Genomic DNA, 19,319 nt, shown 5'->3' on the forward strand with positions numbered 1-19,319 from the left:
CCTGAGCCGAAGGCAGTCGCTTAACCAACTGAGCCACCCAGGCGCCCCTAGTTCCTAATTCTAAAAGTAAAGTTCCTTTTGGACAATTTGAAAAAAAAAAAAAAAATCAAGTCACCATTTTCTTTCCTCCTTTACTTTCCATTTTGTCCCTACCTCCCGTCCTGTGAGGTGATACAATCTGGTATCTGAGGGCGGCTTTAGCTATAGCCTCACTTCACCACCTTCTGGCCCTGTGACTTTGGGCAAATTATTTAACAGCTCTCTGTCTTGATTTCTCCATCCACGTGGGGATATCAATGATAGCCCTCACCGTAGAGGAGTCTCAGGAATATTAAGGAGTTCATATATGCTTAGTGCTTAGTGTAGCATCTGGTACATAGTGAGAACTTGTTTATTGTTCGTGATTATGATGCATCTGAAACTGCATTCCAAATTTTTAAAATTTTTTCTTGACCGTTCTAAGGATGGAAGGTGGACTTCATCTTTAAGTAACAACTGTTTTTATGTTCTTGAGAACCCAAAGGAGTGGCAACCCGTTGTTCCTGAACCAATGGAGTAATCCAAATGCAGATGTTTTAGATGGAGATGCTGAGGCTGCTGTTTAATAACACAAAAAGCCATGGGGCGCCTGGGTGGTTTAGTCGGTTAAGCGTCTGACTTCATCTCAGTTCATGATCTCAGGGTCCTGGGATTGAGCCCCACATCGGGCACCCAGCTCAGCAGGGAGTCTGCTTGTCCCTCTGCTGCTCCCCCCTCCTGCCCCGCTCAAATAATAAAATCTTTAAAAACACACACACACACACAAAGCTGTTTTTTACTGGGGATAGTATACCTCTGTCCAGATTGTTGCAATGTCTCATGTCCTCTGTTGATGGTCAGAAATAAGAAGTTGGAGGGGTACCTGGGTGGCTCAGTCAATTAAGCATCTGACTCATGATTTCAGCTCAGTTCATGATCTTGGGGTTGTAGGATCGAGCCCCCATCAGCCTCCGAGCTGGGCGTGGGGCCTGCTTGAGGGTCTCTCTCTCTCTCTCTCTCTCCCTTCCTCTCCCCGCATCATGTTCTATCCCTTAAAAAAATCAAGAACCTGAAATCTCAAAACTACTATTCTTTTTCACTAAAACATTTAAAACAAATGACTATGAGAATTTGCTATCAAGAAGGTATTTTAGAGTTGCCTGGTTGGCTCAATTGGTAAGGCATGCAACTCTTGATCTCAGAGTTGTGAGTTTGAGCCCCATGTTGGGTGTAGAGATTACTTTTAAAAAAATGTATTTTATTTGGTAACAAAAATGCCAGACAAATTCCCAAAGTAACAGAGTACACTCAGTTTTGAAGAAGTCCAATAAAGTTTGACAAAATTAGTCTCTGCATTCAGTGTGGAGTCTGCTTGTCCCTCTCCCTGTGCTCCTCCCCCTGCTCTCTCTCTCTCTCTCAAATAAATAGATAAATAAAATCTTTTTTAAAAATAAAAATTAAACTAAAAAAAAAGAAATAAGAAGTTGGGGCCCCAGCGCCTGGGTGGCTCAGTCGGTTAAACATCTGCCTTCAGCTCAGGTCATGATCCCAGGGTCCTGGGCTCAAGCCCCGAGTCAGGCTCCCTGTTCCGCGGGGAGCCTATTTCTCCCTCTCCTCCCCATTTGTGCTCCCTCTCTCTCTCTCAAGTAAATAAATAAAATCTTTAAAAAAAGAAGTTGGGGCCCCAGGACTTGGGTGGAGAGTACTAGAGGAAAGCCCCATCCAGGAGGGTGGGGAAGCTCCAGGGCCATGGCACGCTCAGAGCTAAGGGGAGGGACTGCTCAGAGGGAGCCCCTGGAAAGGGTTCTACAAAGGAACTTTAGAAGCATGATATCTGATATCCACTTTTAAGTTTTCTTTCTCTGCACTGTAATTCCCTTATGTAATCCTCAAGACTTCACAGAGTTTGTTGAAATTGCAGGCTTAGGTTTGCCGTGTCTTGGGTAATAGAAAGAAGGTTTTCACATTTCATGATAAGGTAGATTAGAGAGTGACAGCCAGCTGGAAAAGCCATTATGAGATGTCCAGGGGTGATTGGGGAAGAGTCCTAGAGCAGGTGACCAGTGGAAACCAGCATACATGGTGGAATATGTAAACACTTTCTGGAGATTCTCAGAAATACGCGGAAAGAGGACTGGACTTCCTACCGTCATATGAGATGGAGAGTAGAATCAGTATATGTGAAGAGAAGGCAATCTAATAAGGCTGGGAAATCTGGAGAATATCTCTCTTTCACTCTCTCTCTCTATAGATATATAAAACAAATGTGTATTGTGTGTATGCATGTGTGTATACTATATATCTACACTGGGTTTATATAGTACATACTTTTTCACCTTATATCACGAGGCTTTCTTAGTATCCTTAAATATTATCAAGCACATAATAAGTATATAATGAATAATGGCCTCTTAGTACCCTATGGTGTGATTATTCCATGCTTTATTTAACTAATTCCAATTATTGGACTTTTTTTTAGTTTTTCACTTTTGTAAATAACACTGCAGTGAACATTCTTACGTAGTCTTTTTGCATATTAAAAAAATTAAATCTGGGGCACCTGGGTGGCTCAGTTGGTTAAGTGTCTGACTGTTGATCTCAGCTTAGGTCTTGATCTCAGGGTCATGGGTTCAAGTCCCGCATTGGGCTCTATGCTGGGAGTTGAGCCTACTTAAAAAAAAAAAAAGTATTTCTCACACTAAATTCTCAGAACTGTATTTTCTGTGGCAAATGTTTTAAACGGTTTTAGGCTTTTGATAGAGATTGACAAATTGCCCATTGGAAAGATCATACCCAGAAGGACTCCATAACCACCATGTTCCCATACCCCCAGAATTGTATGAGTGTCCATTTCACTACATTCTTCCTAGGGTAACTTGCATATTCAGGGGATTAGCTGTGTTCATTTAAAGATGCTGAACATGACAGACACAGACACAAGAAGGCATTTGCTTGTTACCAAGGGATTTCACCAAGAAAATATGTCTCAATTTCCATGTCAAAAGAATTGCTTTTCTTTATTTTCACAATAGTCTTTCTTTAGCAGGGTTGGCTGTGAGGAAACATCAATATTTCTTACAGAGAGAACTCATTGGATTCCTAAAAGGGAGCTTATTCTTCATTCTCCCCTTTCTACTTTGAAGGCAATGTGAAATAATCCATCTTCTGGTGACATGATTGAGGAAAAACCTTGTGTTCAATTTTCTCAAGTTTACCCCTGTAGATATTCTGGCTCTAGGGAAATGCCTACTAGTTCTCAGATAATATACTTACAGTGACCAAGACTTTAAATATAATTATGGGGAATATTGGTGGGAAAATGTGACTGAGGCATGAGATCACTTACAGGACCAGATTGATTTATCTGATGTCGTCTGTGAGAACATGAAGGGTTTCAGAGAGGAACTGATGTCATAGATTTGAGAGAAACATCACAAATGATGTGTTCCCACAAACTCTCCTGGCTCTCCCTTAAGTGCACCCCTCAATTTAAGGATAACCATGAGCAGCTCAGAGTTCCCGGCACCCCAGGTGGGCAGGAACATATAGGCACAGTCTATGAGGGAACATCTACCTTGTTGGTGACCCTGCTCCCAAATAGGGAAGTGTGGGTCAAAGAAGACATCTATGCAAGCTGTTCAGTTTCTCTGACTTCATGAATTCATGGGAAGTAGCTCTCTGGAAGTGCACTAGAACTCTCTTCTGCCCCTTAAACACTTGACACCACAACTCCTCAACTGAGCAGATAGGAAAACTAAGCAAGAAGGGTAGTTGTATCTCCTGAATTGTAATTAAATCATAAATGAACCTGGGCTAGTTCTTGGAATGCTGTACATTTCCTTTTGTTTTTAACAGAACGTCGCTGACTACCAAATTAAGGCATGTGTATTATAGAGAGAGAGAAAAGTACAAAGAATAAAATAAAAATTACCCATAATCCCAGAATTCAAAGATGACCACTGTTAACATTCTTGTAGATATTTTTTCACTCTTTTATCCATAGATCTATATACGTATGGTCATCTCTTTTATAATCCTGAGGTCATACAGGATTATTTTGTAATCTCCTCTTTTCTTGTAGCAGGTTGTTTTTTATTTTGCACCATTAAAAAATAAAATTGTGAGGAGACTTCTTGGTAGATACCTCAATAGCTCTGATTATTTCTTTTTTTAAATTTAATTAATTAATTAATTACTTTTTAAAGATTTTATTTATTTGACAGAGAGATAGAGAGCACAAGTAGGCAGAGAGGCAGGCAGAGGGGGAGGGAGAAGCAGGCTCTCCGCCGAGCAGGGAGCCCGAAGTGGGACTCGATCCCAGGACCCTGGGATCATGACCTGAGCTGAAGGCAGACACTTAACCGACTGAGCCACCCAGGCGCCCCTAGCTCTGATTATTTCTTTTGGGCTCATTCTTAGAAGTGAAGTTGCTGAGTTAAAGGTAAATCACATTTTAGGGCTTTGGATAAATACTACTAATATGCTCTCCGGAAATGTTAACCATCTTACACATCTATTAGCGGTATGTAAGACTACCTGTTTACCTGCCTCTTCATCTATGCTAAATAGTATTTTAAAAAAAATTTTTCCCGATTTGATTTCTGGTAGATGGTATCAAATAGTCTTGTTCTTATACAGAATTATTGGTGATTTGTATTTCTTCCTCTGTGAAATGTCTGCTCCTGTCCTTAGTTTTGCCTATGTTGCTTGACCTGCAGTTGGACCAACTTGGTAAGGCTGGTTTTGTGCAAAATCCTGGATGACTGAGACTGGCAATTGCTCCACACTGACGAGAAGATGGCTTCCCCACACCCTTGGTCCTGGGAAGCTCCCTCGGGGCGCTTCCATAGGAATGGCTTCTTGCTTTGGTGAGTAGCCCATCTTATGCCATGGACTGTGTGTACATGGGTCACATCTTGCAACACAGGCTGGTGCAAAAATGCTGCCATTTTGAAATGAAAGTTTTAGGTCTGAGGTAATCTCATATCATTTTCACTCAGACTACCAGATTCATAGATTTTCCCAAAACTTCAGCCTTCACAGTTTACATTGAGGGGACATGGCTATGGAGGCCTTATCTGGAAATGACCATTCAGTTAAGTGCAGGCCCCAGGTACCCAAGAATGAAGAACCCCTCCTGTGCCAGGAGGACATTAATGATGACCATGATTGGCCTATGCAACTGGAAATGCTCTGCTATTACAGACCATTCATACCTTGATCAAGCACTCAGTGTGGGCAAAGCCAAGCTTCAGACTAGGAGGAGGATGAGGAAAGATCCAAAAAGCTTCCTGACCACCTACATGAGGGCCCACATACGTGCACACCCATGCATTCTGTTTGCATGCACATGCACATGAAATTATCAAGAAAAGAAACTAAAGGGAATGACATGATCAAAAGCAAATAATTTTATATTTCTTCCTGTCTTTCTCCAAAAATAATTTCTGACTGCCTAAAGGCAAATTAATACAGTAACACCCATACAGCTTACTCCTCTGATGGACCTGTAAAAGGTACTCAAAGACTACCTGCCTAAAGTCTGCAGGCAAAAAGGAAACTGCTTCTTAAGTACATTGGAAAGTCTTTAAATGATTTAATTACACCCATGAAGAACCATAAACTAGGGGTGGGAAACCTCCAGGCCTTTAATCTTATTATTATAGTCCAAGTGTTTCATTGTACTTAAGAACCACTTAGACTTCTTACATTTCTAGTTACAATTTTTATTTATTTATTTGTTTGTTTGTTTATTTGTTAAGATTTTATTTTTTGTAAGTAATCTCTATACCCAACATGGGGCTTGAACTTACAACCCCGAGATCAAGAGTGCATGCTCCACTGACTGAGCCAGCCAGGCACCCCTATAATTTATTCTTTAAACTTTTATTTTTATTTACTTATTTATTTACTTACTTACTTATTTACTTATTTATTGAGAGAGAGTGAGAGAGAGAGAGCGGGGCTGGGGGAGGAGCAAAGGGAGAAGGAGAGAGAGAGAGAATCTTAAGCAGGCTCTACCCCCAGTGCAGAGCCCAATGGAGGACTCGATCCCACCACTCTGAGATCATGATCTGAGCAGAAATCAAGAGTTGGATGCTCAACCAAATGAGCCACCCAGGTGCCCCTATTTTTTAAATACCTGTTCTTTACTCATAGACTTCTGAAATCTGGAGAGAGAAAAATTTAAAATAAAATAAATCTTACATTTTACGTTTATTGTTATTTAAATCAGAGGCCATTTTACTTGTAGGCTTTTATGAGATTTCTTTACAATGTTTTGATACTATATTTGGTCATTTGGTTACTAGATTTAAATTCTGATGTTTTAAAGGATCATAGAGTAGTGAATATCTAAAAATGTGCAACTGCGGTATCATCTGATGGTATACCTGATATTAGGTTTCTAGTTAATCAGGCTTAGTTTTATCAGGTCATCTACAACAGCTTGTTGAGGTTCTACTGTGGTATGAAAATAAATATGGATGAGTAATATTGGACTTACCTCTGAGTGGGACATAAATTAGTCCAAGAAATATTATTTTCTGAGGACAATAAGAAATTAATATGGATGATAAATTGTGATCTAAGGAATGGTCATTATATTAGCTTACAGTACAAACAAAGTGAATAGTGGATAAGGGGGATAGTAGTGTGGAGTGGGGAGGAAGCATCTAGTAGGTAACTACTGGAGAGTCTAGGAAATCAGGTTCTCCAGCTGAAGGAGGAAGGAGGAGAGAAGACTTGGTAAGGCATGCACAATTCTAGAAATGTGCCCCTTTACCATTCTTCAGCTCAAGTTAATCTTCTGCTCTTTTTTGTTCACTCAACAAATATTTATTGAGCACTTTCCATATACCAGGTACTTTTCTAGGAGCTGGAAATAACGGCAGTGAACAAGACAGACAAAATCCTGCCAAACTTCTTTAAACAATAACCCGTATTTTCTCTTTCTGCTTTCACACCACCCTCTTAGTCTTTCTCCCCCTACAACCTGATATCCTTTCCCACCATCATGATAAAACAGCTCTCTAAAGACCAGTGACCTTCTAATCACTGTATCTAGTGCACCTTTCTCAGTTCTCCTGTTCCTTGGACTCTAGTATTTAATATCATCTGATATCCGTCATTTTTTAAAGTCTCAGCTCCTTTGGGTTCTGTGATATGGCACTAGGTTGTTTTTTGTTTGTTTGTTTTTGTTTTTTTATTTATTTATATTTATATATATATATTTTAATTTTATTCATGAGAGACAGAGAGGCAGAGGAAGAAGCAGGCTCCCCACTGAGTAGGGAGCCTGATTTGGGACTCGATCCCAGGACCCTGGGGTCACGACCTGAGCCAAAGGCAGACGCTTAACCGACTGAGCCACCGAGGTGCCCCAATATGGCACTAGTTTTGTTTCCTACAACTGTTACTTCCGAATCATTCTCTTGCCTCCTAAGTAAATATTGGTGGTCCCTCAAGTCCTACACTTTGCTTATTTTTTTTCTCTGTCTCTTAAATCTTTTCCCCTGATGATTTCTCATGGCTTACATCTTTGGCTCTATTTAGAAAAATCCTAAATCTATATTCCCGGACCCAGCCCTCTCCTAAACTTTAGTCCCACATTTCAAACTGTGTGCAGGAAGCTTCCACCTGGGCATCTGAGCATGATGCTAGCACGATCTATTTAAAAGTATTTGTACCACTCAGGGTTCTCAACTGCAAACAACAGAAACCCACTCTGGCTAAGTCACACAGAAAATGAATTCACTGGGAGGATATCAGGTGGCTCACTGGGTAGACAGGGAAGCCAGAGGACCAAGCATGGAAAACGGGCAGGAACCCAGGCAGTCTAGAGCACGGAGAGCACAGCCAAATTCACCCCACAGGAGGAGTCTGTTGAGGACGCTGCCCTGGAGCTGGCTGTCCCCCCAACTTCCCCCCCTCCCCCACGATCAGTGCTGGACTTCAGTTTCTCAACCTAACTTCCAGTGTGATACTTAACTGCTAGTTTTTGTGTTATTCCCCCCAATTTAAAAAGCTGAGCTAGGGCTTCCAATTGGTCTAAGTCATGACAAAAATGACCTCTAATTCCCCTCAGCTTCCCACAGAAGGAAAGGAATTCTGATGCAGGCCAGTGAAATATGGCAATTAATCACCATATTTTATTTTCTATAATCACCTCATTTCTTGAAGTTGCCATTTGCATTTAATGCTGGCATCATTTTCTCCATCACTAGGAACTGCACTTCAAAACTCTCCTTTACCTCTTCCTCTCCTTCAGCCTCTGAGGCAGTCATCCAGGTCTGTGAGGGTTTTGTTTGTTGTTCATTCATGTGTTGTTTCCCTTCACACTCTTTTCTTCTTGGACCTTTCGGAACAGGCCCCTCCCCTGCAATAGCCTCCTAACTGCATTCCTCACTTTCAATGCCTCCTCCAGTTTATCCACCCACAGGTTAATTTTTCTGTGACAACACTTTGATCCTATCACTTGCTGCTAAAACTACACTGTTGATAAATGTCTCAGCCTGGCATTCAAAGATCTCCACAGCAAGAATCCCAATGAGAATAAGAGGCAAACTGGTGCAGTGAAAAGAACTTGACCCTCAGAAGCAGACTAACATGGGTTCAAACCCTGATTTTCCCACATTCTAATTGTATACTTCTGAGACTCATTTTTTTGGTCTGAAAAATGGGGGTAATAAAATACATCTCTGAGGGCATTTGTAAGTCAGCTCTTTGAAAGTCAGAATGGTGTTGCTATAATTTGCATTTAGGTTGCAACATCAACTCACAGATGCTTATAATGGACAATATTCAATTACAGACCTGTCTGATTCAAAACCTTGAATAAGGTTGTCATCAATGTGGTTTTAACACAGGCAGGTTGGGATCAGCATTCTACATGTTTTGGGGGCTGGCAATCTAACCATCATTTATAGCATTGTTCCTGATTTCAAACAGCTGACTTACAAATGACCTTTTGGAAATATTTTATTTGCAAGTAGAGAACTTCCTGTGTTATTCATTTTGAGAGTTGAATTTCCCTGATTGGCTGCTTTCCACTATAACATTGCTATTTTAAAGTATTTCCCTGCAGAATTTCAATTTTGTGAGAGGCTGCTATGAATTCCTTGTGGGGAAAAAGTGTATAGTTATGGTGGACAGATGAAAATTATTAGTTACCATTTCTAAGGTTTGCCCAACATCCAGTAAATGTGGTGAAGCTCTAGCATGTAGAAAGAAATTTTGAAGCTGGTTCTACAATCTCAAGCCCCACTTCATGGCATAAATCCTAGGTTGGCATTGGAAAAACTTAACTCTTCAGCTCACACTTGTTCTCTTTTCTCTGCTTGTCACGAATGTCCCCATTAAAGCTATCAACATTAACTTGCATCCACATTCATTCACTCACTCATGCATCCAACTCCCTCTAAGTGAGGCATGTTTGGTGATCCTCACAGGATAGATTTCATTCACATAAGCTCTTGCCAAGAATTTACAGGACTGTTAATTGCTCGATTCTTTTCTGAGGTTTGTAAGTCTGGAAAGTCTTAGGTGAAAGATAACAATCATGCCAAGCTTGGTAAAACAATTATTTAATGAGCATGATATTTTAAACCAGTCTCTACAGATACAATTTGTGGGTGAGTGTGTGCAACATATTTTTTTGTTTTTGCATCATTAATGGTTTTTAAAAATTAAAACACATTTATGATATTAAAATAATATAAAAGTGAAATCCTCTGTATCTCTCTCTACCCTTGCCTTCCCCCACTCAATTTTATTTCCTAGAGGCAATTACTTTTTAACACTTTGAGGTATATCCTCCCACACTCTTTGTTTTTTCTCTTGCAATCATTTTAGTTAGCCCTAGGCATTCTTCATGGTTAGAAGCTAGAACAACCCGCCATTTAGCCTCATACAGATTTTGGAGCTCTTTCGTACACTGCTTATGTTAAACATATAATTAAAATAAAGAAACTTCCCCCCCCCCAAAAAAATTTAAGTTTTGTTCTCTATCACACATAAGCTCATGTGGACAATCTACGCAATTCCAGGACCATAGGGTTTAGTCTTTAAAATAACATTAAGAGGGCGCCTGGGTGGCTCAGTTGGTTGAGCGACTGCCTTTGGCTCAGGTCATGATCCCGGAGTCCCTGGATCGAGTCCCGCATCGGGCTCCCTGCTCAGCGGGGAGTCTGCTTCTCCCTCTGACCCTCCCCCTCTCATGTGCTCTCTCTCTCATTCTCTCTGTCTCAAATAAATAAATAAAATCTTAAAAAAAATAAAAATAAAAATAAAAAAATAAAATAACATTAAGAAAAAAAAATAACATTAAGACAATGAAATAAAAGGAGTGGAAAGCCCAACATAACCTAAGAAAAACTAAAAACAAAGCAAATCAAAAAACACTTCATTATTTTTGACTGACTCTTTTTTCCCCTGAAGGTTGTTTTATTGCAAAACTATAAATACAACACTGATATGAAATCTTTTAAGTAACTGATCCTCTCTAACCACTAAAAGGATGTCTTTTTGCCTTGGCATCAACCAACTGGGAAATAATGTTGCAAGAATATGGGGGTAGGGGGGAAAATCTGGGCTGGGGCTTTTTGCAATTTAAGGAACCAAGTAGAACCTTCCTCTTCTTGGGAATATGCCACTTTCAGACAAGAACAGACAGGTAAAAACAGCACCATTTAAACAGCTCAGTTTTAACTTTTATTTATTTGTAAAAATCTTTTTTTTTTTTCTGTTCCTTTTCTCTACTTGACATCAGAAAAAGTTTTAAACATCATGAAATTGATTTGGCTGGATATGGAGATACGGTACCAAAGCAAAGTGAAACAAAAAACCCAGAGGACACACAGAAAACCCTAAGTAAACCCCCAAGTTTGGTCTCGGGGGTTTACAGATCACAAGAACCGTCAGCTTAACCCCCATGCACTGTGACTCCTTGAAGAGCAGTTGGATCCACACCAACAACACAGGAGACCGCAAACAAGGTATTCTTGACTGACACAGAGAGAAAAAGTCGAGAAGCCAGAAAGAGTTTATAGTTACCCCTCAAGGTCGTCTAGCTAATGAGGGCAAAACAAAGAAATCAGTGTAAGAATTTTTTATTTTCCTTCAAAACTCAGGTCAAGGCTTTGACAATAGATGTTGTGTATCTTTAAAAGTATTCTGAAACTGGGACCCCTGCGTGGCTCAATCAGTTTAGCGTCTGCCTTCTGCTCAGGTCTTGATCCGGCTCAGCTCATGATCCCAGGGTCCTGGGATCGAGTGCTGTATCAGGCTCCTTGCTCAGCGGGGAGCCTGCTTCTCCCTCTGCCTGCCGTTCCCCCCTGCTTGTGGTCTCTCTCTAACAAATAAATAAATGAAATCTTAAAAAAAAAAAAAAGGCATTCTGAAACTCCTCCTACCATAAACCATTTTGACATAGAGGGGAAGGTAACTATGCACAGAGTCAAGATTCTACATATAAAGAGAATGTTTTAAACTTGTATTATTTGATATAGCTATACTTACCTTTTGCAATAATTGGACTCCTGGGGAATGGTGTATATTTTACATTTACCTGAATTAAATTGCACTTAAGGGGCTCAAAGTGAGGGGCAGGGGGAATTCTGTATTGAAAATAATCTAAAGATAAATCCTTTGAAGAACCTAAATAAGTACCCAGTAATTGGTAATTGTATAGTATATTTGGATTTTTATGTGTGTTTGTTTGATGATAATGTACGGTTATGTTTTCATTTTGAGGGATTTATGTTCAATCTTCCATTTTATTATGGCATTATTAAACAGCTTGGCAGATCTAATTTGATAAATATAAAACACAACAATTAATACTGGTTGCTTTAAAATAGTGGGGCATTGGTTGTTGAATAATGTATTCAGTTTGACTAGTTTTCAGAGTTCTTCTGTTTGTCCAATATTAATAAATATTTATTGACCAGCTTCTCTGTAATAAGCACTGAGTATACAATGGTTTAAGCAAAAACAGGCACCACACAAGCCCACTTACAATAATAACAGCAGCTAATACTTAGTACTTACAACATAATGGGCCCTGTTCTAAGGGCTTTACCTGTATTATCTCATTGCATCCTCTCAGTAACTAAGAAATAGAAATAGTATCATCTTCATTTTACAGAGGAAAAAACTGAGGCACAGAGACAGTGTTACACAGCTACTAAGTATGGGATTTGAATACTAAGCAGTATGGGATTTGAATCTAAGCAGCATGATCTCAGAGCCTGCAGTCTTAATCACTGTGATGTACTACCTCTCCTATATTCTAAAAGCTCTCCCAGTAGTATACAATATAATGGATGAAACACTTATTGAATAATCATTCAAGTAAATAAAAAATTATAACTCTGATAAGAGCTATGAAAAGAAGTATGGCAGGAACTATTTGGCTAGTTTCTCTTTTCCTTCTGGTTACAAAGTTAAGCTGTATTTCCTAGCCTTCCTTGCAGTTAAGTGCAGTCATAGAACTAAGATGTGGCCCATGGATTATGGATAAAAGTGACGGATACACTTCCATGCCTAAAATATAAAAGCTTCCTAATTGGTCCTCTGTGTTCTTCCACTACTACTCGCATTCACTAGCTGAAAAGAGTGGAGTTCAAGATAGAAGCTTGGATCCTTGAATGACTTCATGGAGCGAAGTCCCCTGATGATCTGCATTGGATACTGATAGAAGTGAGAACATTTTATTATATTAAGCTAACTGAAATTTGGGAACTTTTATAATAGCATCTAGCTTATTTTGACTAACACAGAAAAAGAAACCTTTAAGTTGAATGCTGCTGTAGGGAAAAAAGAACTAAAACATGTGATCTTGAATTCATAGTTAGGTTGGAGATGGTGTGAAAACAAATATTGGAGGCTGAATTACGGGAGAGACTTGCCATGTCATGGCAAAAGATTTGCTACAACTGTTGCTTATGCAACTTGGAAGGTAGCATACTACTTGCCTAGTAAGCATATTGTTCTAGAGGAAGTTTTTGGAAAGAGAGTAATAATACGTGTTGGCTACTATTTGCTAACTTTAGTAAAGCATTGCAGGAAAGAGAAAAAGTCAAGCAAGAACTGACTGATTTGGAAACAGAAATAAAAAAGAGAATTAGAGGGGCGCCTGTATGGCTCAGTTGGTTAAGTGACTGCCTTCGGCTCAGGTCATGATCCTGGAGTCCCGGGATCGAGTCCCACATCGGGCTCCCTGCTCGGCAGGGAGTCTGCTTCTCCCTCTGACCCTCCTCCCTCTCATGCTCTCTGTCTCTCATTCTCTCTCTCGCAAATAAATAAAATCTTAAAAAAAAGAGAGAGAATTAGAGAAGTCCAGAAATTTGGAAGCTAAAAGATTAGAAAGCTAACTACTTCTAGATAGGAAACAAAATATTAAATACCTTTGAGTAACAAAGGTCCATTTAGATCCAGACTACTATGATCTAAGAGTGCGGTTTTCTCATCTAAATCTAATGACTTGAATTAGCCCCCCATTAAATTCAGAGAGAGAGGAATTGGGGAAGAAAGCAAAGATATAAATCATGCTTGAGAATTATGTGTAGGAAAGAAGTATGGGTGTGGTTATTGGCACATGTGGCTGACTGGAAGCAAATGGATCAGAAACCTACCAAGTGTTTGAGGGAATCATGTTCTCAAAGAAATCATTTGACTATTTGAGTTGGAAATAACCTTTGCATCTCATATTTGTACCAGTAAGGAGTGAGCTGAACAGGCTATAAGGAAGGTATATTCCTCAACACCTCTCAGAATAGCAAAGCCAGGGGCCATGGAGTAAAACGGACAAGGAAATTCCTTGGAAAGAAGATTAAGATTTAAATGAAGAACTTTCCTTGCCCTTCAAAATGCTTATCCCAGCATTCTGGTTACAGAAGCATTATGCTTATTTCAGGATTCCGGAATTGCTGTGGAGGAATAATTGCTATATTTCTCCTCCTAGTTGTCCTTTTTCTGCATGAGCATTTATTTCATTTTTCCTGTCTTTGCCCTCATATATATATATAAATTTTTGATTGTCCTCACTAGTTAGGATGAGCATTTTTATTTTAAAATAAAAGTAAGTGAGGGGTGCCTTGGTGGCTCAGTCGGTTAAGCATCCAACTCTTGATTTCGGGTCAGGTCGTGATCTTGTCGTCATGGGATCAAGCCCCATGTCAGGCTTCAAGCTGGGCATAGAGCCTGCTTAAGATTCTCTCTCTCTCTCTCCCTCTCCCCTCTGCTCAAGTGTACTCTCTCTCTATTAAAAAAAAAAGTAACTGAAACGAAGGCAGATTAATCATGAAGTTAAAGAAACTTAAGCTCTAGGGGTCTCTTCCAAGGCTCTAGGAAAGTGTGTCTTTTCACTCTAATCTCTCCTTTGTCATATTTCCCATTATGTCAGGTGGTGTTGTAGTGGCTTTGGATATTTTAGGTATCTAGCTAACGGAAAGTTGAGTTGGGGATATATTTAATCTCAGGCTTAATGAGACACTTACATGGATTACACTCACATTTAATTAAATTATTGCTGGCTGTCTTTGTTTAGCAATAGATTCCAGGAAAATTCCTATGGGCCATTGCACTGATTCACCCAGCATCCATGGAAGCGGTGGGGCTAGGGGTCATAATACACTATGAACATACAGGTAGCACTGAAAAATTGTGTGGGTCTTATGGGAGAAATAAGGTTTGAAACATAAAAAGCCAGAAGCTAGACTAGGGAAAATTCTTCTAATTGTTTTTTTTTTTTTTAAGATTTTATTAATTTATTTGTCAGAGAGAGCACAAGCAGGGGGAGTGGGAGAGGGAGAAGCAGGCTCCCCGCTGAGCAAGGAGCCCGATGTGGGACTTGATCCCAGGACCCTGGGAACATAACCTGAGCCGAAGGCAGACGCTTAACCGACTGAGCCACCCAGGCATCCCCTTCTAATTGTTATATATGTGATATGTATTTGGTTGTCACTGATGTCAAACAAAATAGTTCCATCAGGAATATACTCAATAATTCAGTATACATAGTTTAAAATTCACCGTACATTTTATTTTCTTTTTTTAAATGGAAATCACGTGAAATAGAATTAATCAGAATTCCAGCAGCAACACTACAAACAGCTGTACTATATGTGCAAAGTGGTTTTTTATGCATTCCAACTATATCCCAATAATAAAGACAAATTTGATAAACCGTGCTAGAGGAAAAACTAAGTTATCTTTTTATCCTCTCTATTAAAAAGTTTTTTAAAAACCACTGTCATGGGACACCTGGGTGGCTCAGGTGGTTGGGCATCTGCCTTCGGCTCAGGTCATGATCCCAGAGTCCTGGAATCGAGTCCTACATCAGGCTCCCTGCTCAGCGGGGAGCCTGCTTCTCCCTCTCCCCCCTGCTTGTGTATCTATTAAGAAAAAGAGAGGGGCGCCTGGGTGACTCAGTCATTAAGCGTCTGCTTTCGGCTCAGGTCATGGTGCCAGGGCTCTGGGATCGAGCCCCGCATCGGGCTCCCTGCTCGGTGGGAAGCCTGCTTCTCCCTCCCTCCTGCTTGTGTTCCCTCTCTTTCTGTGTCTCTCCCTGTCAAATAAATAAATGAAATCTTAAAAAAGAAAAAAGAATCATTGTCATATGAAGAAATAAAGTGTACGCAACCAAGAAATTTAGTAAAAAAAAAAATATTGGAGTTATGTTGGGCAGTTAATTGAACGCTGTATTTCTTGATTTTGTAACATTCGTAGAATTTGCAGGCTTCTTAAAATGTGTAATCTGTTGTGATTTCTTTTCTGCGTCTAAATAAATACTCCATTTAACCCAATTTTGTGCTTGTTTTTTTAGAAGGGCTTCACAAACAGAAAAACTTCAGGCCCCACAAAATGTGGATCCTTCTCTGAATTAAAAAAAAAAATATATATATATGTATTGTAGTATATCAATGGAAGTTCTTTTCTTTTAACTGACCTAAGGCAGAGAGTGTTGTGTGCAGACACAGAAAAGCAGCTGTAAGAATTAAGGCCTTCTCAAACATTAAGTGGTTAGACTTAATAGAAACTTACAGATATAAAAATGCCCATGGTAGAGGAAACTTTGGGTAAATAATTTAATTTTGAAACAGGAGGAAACTTTGGACACCATTTAGTCTGTAACCTCAATTTATCTTGGCTGCCTTATGGCTTGTCTCCACATGGTATGGTATTCCACAGGTCTGATATCCAAAAAAGACATGAAAAGTAATTTAGATTTTTAGGGAAGATTTTTAAAGAGGCACTGGAGGGAGAAGTTTACTGCATGACAGCAACAAAATGTTTAACCATCCTTTCAACTAAGTCCCTCTCATTATGATAGTTGCTAACCTCATATTTCTCATCTCCCTTCTTCAGTCTGTTCCTTTCTCCTGCAATTTGTCTAGAATGACGCGAATTCTTCCCTAACTCAGCTCTTAATTATTGTATACATCAATTTAGTTCATGAGCATCTTACAGTGCTCCTCTTCATTACTCTGATCCACACAACCAAGTCCCAAGAAGAACTTTGGAAGCCACTGGAAGGTCTTTAGAAGGAAGGAGAATAGGGGTGAGCAGGGGAGGGAGGAGGACGATGAAGGTTGTTGTTTATATGCGCTTTGGTTACAAGTCCAGTCCTTCCATTTGCAAATGAATAAAGTTGAGTCCCAAGTAAGTTTAGTGACTTAATGCTCACCTACTTAGTCACATGGAGTTGGGCTGAGAACTCAGGCTTACTTCATTAAAACCCTTTGTTATAGTTCACTAATAGGCAATCTTATATGCCCCATAGGGGGTTGCTTTGCATCTCTGGAGGAAAGAACACCAGGGGGAGTAAGGAAGCCTGAGTTCTAGCTCTGCTTCTACCAGGCTCCATGACCTTGGGCAGGTCCGGTCCTTTCTAAGGCTCAGTGTTCTCCCTGAAGAGGAGGCAAGGTGAACTCTTGGGTCTTGTCCAGCACTAACATTCCTTGCTTCCAGTCTGTTTTGAGCCCTGAGACTGTGGCAGTGGTAGCCTTGAGTTAGTCAGGAAGACTCACCCCCATATATCCCGTACTAGGGTAGAGGGAGAACCCGGGAAGAAGGGAGTCCTCCTCTCACTTGTTTGCCTCCTTGGTGTCCTTGTAGGACACACGGGTGACCATCTTCTGTCTGGTGGGGGGTTCTGGACTTGGGCTCCAGTGGGACTCTCATAACCCCAAGGGGCTATGAGAATCTCTCGACGCTCCTGGGAATCTCAGGCCAGAGGCCAACCCTTACCATGACCCATTCGGAACCAGCTTCAAAACCCAAGTCCCCAGGCCCTCGGCAGAACCACTGCGCAAGCGCAGCCACCAGTTCGGCGCGAGGCGGCCGGATCCCGAGGCCGAAGCAAGGTGAGAGGGAAGGGTCTGCAAGCCCCCGCCTCCATGTTGTCACGTGGGAGGCGGAGTCGGAAGCGTGACGGCGTGCGCAGGGGCGGAGCTACCGCCGCGCGCGGGCGCGGGGGCGGGGCGCAGCGCGGCGTTCGCGGTTGCTGCCTGGTAGGGAGGCCAGGCAGGCGGCGGAGCGGCGCGGCTCTCAACCTGACGGGGAAGTGGCCCGGGCGGCTGCGGCTGACTGCCCCGGGACGGGCGGACGATCCGACGACGGAGGCGGGGGCTAGGCGCCGAGCCCGGCAACCTAGAGAGCGAGCGGATCAGGCTCAGCGGCGGTCACCCTGTCGGTCCGCTGAATGAAGTGCCCGCCCCGCTGAGCCCCGAGTCCGGCGCTTTCCCCGCAAGATGGACGGTTTTGCCGGCAGCCTCGGTGAGTACGGCTGGGGAGTCCTCCGTCTTCTCCGCGGAGTGGGAGCCTTGTTCTCGCCACACACAGCCCAGGCCCTGCTCTCCACCCTGCCCCTGGGGATGGTAGTAGTTCCACTGCACATGTTCCCCTCGAGGCTACCGCCCCTCCGCTGGCTACGGCGGACTCAGAACCCCTCCCCCCATGCCCAGTCCTCCTCAGCAAGACCCTCCCTTCCTCCCAGCGTCCCCTTCAGTGCATGGCCCTCCTTCCCGCACAGTGGAAACCCCCTCTCTCAGAGAGGCCCCCCAGTAGCTGGTACATCCCTTTGCATACAATCACGGCTCCCCCCTCAGACCTACCTTCAGGTTTGGGGCACCCCTTTCTGAAACCTTGACCCCTTCAGGGCACAATATTTTTCCTTTCCACATACTGAGCTCTCTTTCAGAGTGGAGGCACCCCTTACCCACGCAGGGGCTCCCTTTTTAAGGTAGGGACCCCCATTTCCTCTTCAGGAAGAGGGCACCCCCCCCAAGTCTTCACTTTAAATTTGGAGACTTCTTTTAAGTGTATCTCCAAGTGTCTGACAACTTCCCTTCTTTCCTTCCACTTCTCTGAACATATTGCAGTGGTGGAGAGAACTGGAAGAAATGAAGCATCATTTGCTTAATGCAGGAAAGGAAGAGGTGCATCTGTGTTGGGGGACCCTCTTTAAAAGAAGAGTGAAAGCAGAAGTATTCTCTGGCTCTTCAGGCATGCTGGGGAGAAGTCATTCTGCCCAGTGACTCCATAGGAAAGGGGGCCTCTGTCAGGGAAAGAAAGGATTCTCCATTTTTGGTATATGTTGTCTTTGTGGAATGGAAGAGGTTATTAAGTAGGCTGCAGTATCCTTTCCGTGTTCCCTTTCAGCAGAATAAAGGTAGTATATTTTGTAACTGGCTAAGGGAATCAGAACTAGAGGCTGGTACTCAACGCCCTATAATCTGTGTCTGGAATTACTATTCTTTGAGGCCATTGGAGTCTGGTTACTCTAAAGATTGAGCTCAACTGTTATGATGGTGAGAGAAACAGTTTCTGCTTTGGCTGATTCTGCAGTTATGTGATACCTGTTGCTGGATTTGTATTTTCGGTATTTTACGTGGAGGTAGTTTGTATTCAGACGCCTTTCTTGGTAATAAATCCCTGGTTGATTAATGTTCATGGATCAGTGCGTGATCTGGCCATAGGCCACACTTTATTCAGCCATATTGGGATTAGTTGAATTTTTAAAATCTAAAGTCAAAAAGTTAGTGGAAGAGCAATGGACCCATTATAGGTATTAAATAGTAAAAACTATAATTTTGGCCCTGAGCCTCTGTGGGAAGAAAAGAAAAACACACATTAGAGTTCTTTGAGAGTGGAAATCCTAAAATAGGAGACAACTGAGTGTTACTCTTTCCTCCCAAGGGCACCTGTTGTCCATTATCTAACGTTTGATGTCTTATAATTCCTTACATAGTGAGGTTGTTTCATTCTTGGCTCCTTTTAAAGAGGCATCAATTTTTCAC

General features: G+C 41.6%; 1 protein-coding gene and 1 long non-coding RNA gene across 5 annotated transcripts in view; both read left to right on the forward strand.

The window, feature by feature from the left end:
• The window catches only part of LOC118007812, a 28,940-nt gene extending 14,772 nt beyond the window's left edge, over nucleotides 1-14,168 (forward strand). For 2 of the 3 annotated variants that reach the window (XR_004678496.1, XR_004678497.1), the window contains exons 4-5: nucleotides 4,737-4,886; nucleotides 10,787-11,306. This is a non-coding gene — a long non-coding RNA (uncharacterized LOC118007812). Of the gene's footprint in view, nucleotides 1-4,736; nucleotides 4,887-10,786; nucleotides 11,307-12,624 lie in introns of those variants that run through there. The other variant, XR_004678498.1, reaches the window with a different exon arrangement.
• Nucleotides 14,169-17,521: 3,353 nt separating this feature from the next.
• EML4 (EMAP like 4) overlaps nucleotides 17,522-19,319 on the forward strand; it is a 147,420-nt gene continuing 145,622 nt past the window's right edge. For both annotated transcript variants that reach the window (XM_035000988.1, XM_035000989.1), the window contains exon 1: nucleotides 17,522-17,796. In XM_035000988.1, the coding sequence (XP_034856879.1) occupies nucleotides 17,772-17,796 (25 nt within the window). In that variant the 5' untranslated portion in view covers nucleotides 17,522-17,771. The remainder of the gene's footprint in view (nucleotides 17,797-19,319) is intronic.

This window comes from Mirounga leonina, unplaced genomic scaffold (assembly GCF_011800145.1).
Source record: "Mirounga leonina isolate KUSES-001 unplaced genomic scaffold, KU_Mleo_1.0 Mir_125, whole genome shotgun sequence".
Classification (NCBI taxonomy): Eukaryota; Metazoa; Chordata; class Mammalia; order Carnivora; family Phocidae; genus Mirounga; species Mirounga leonina.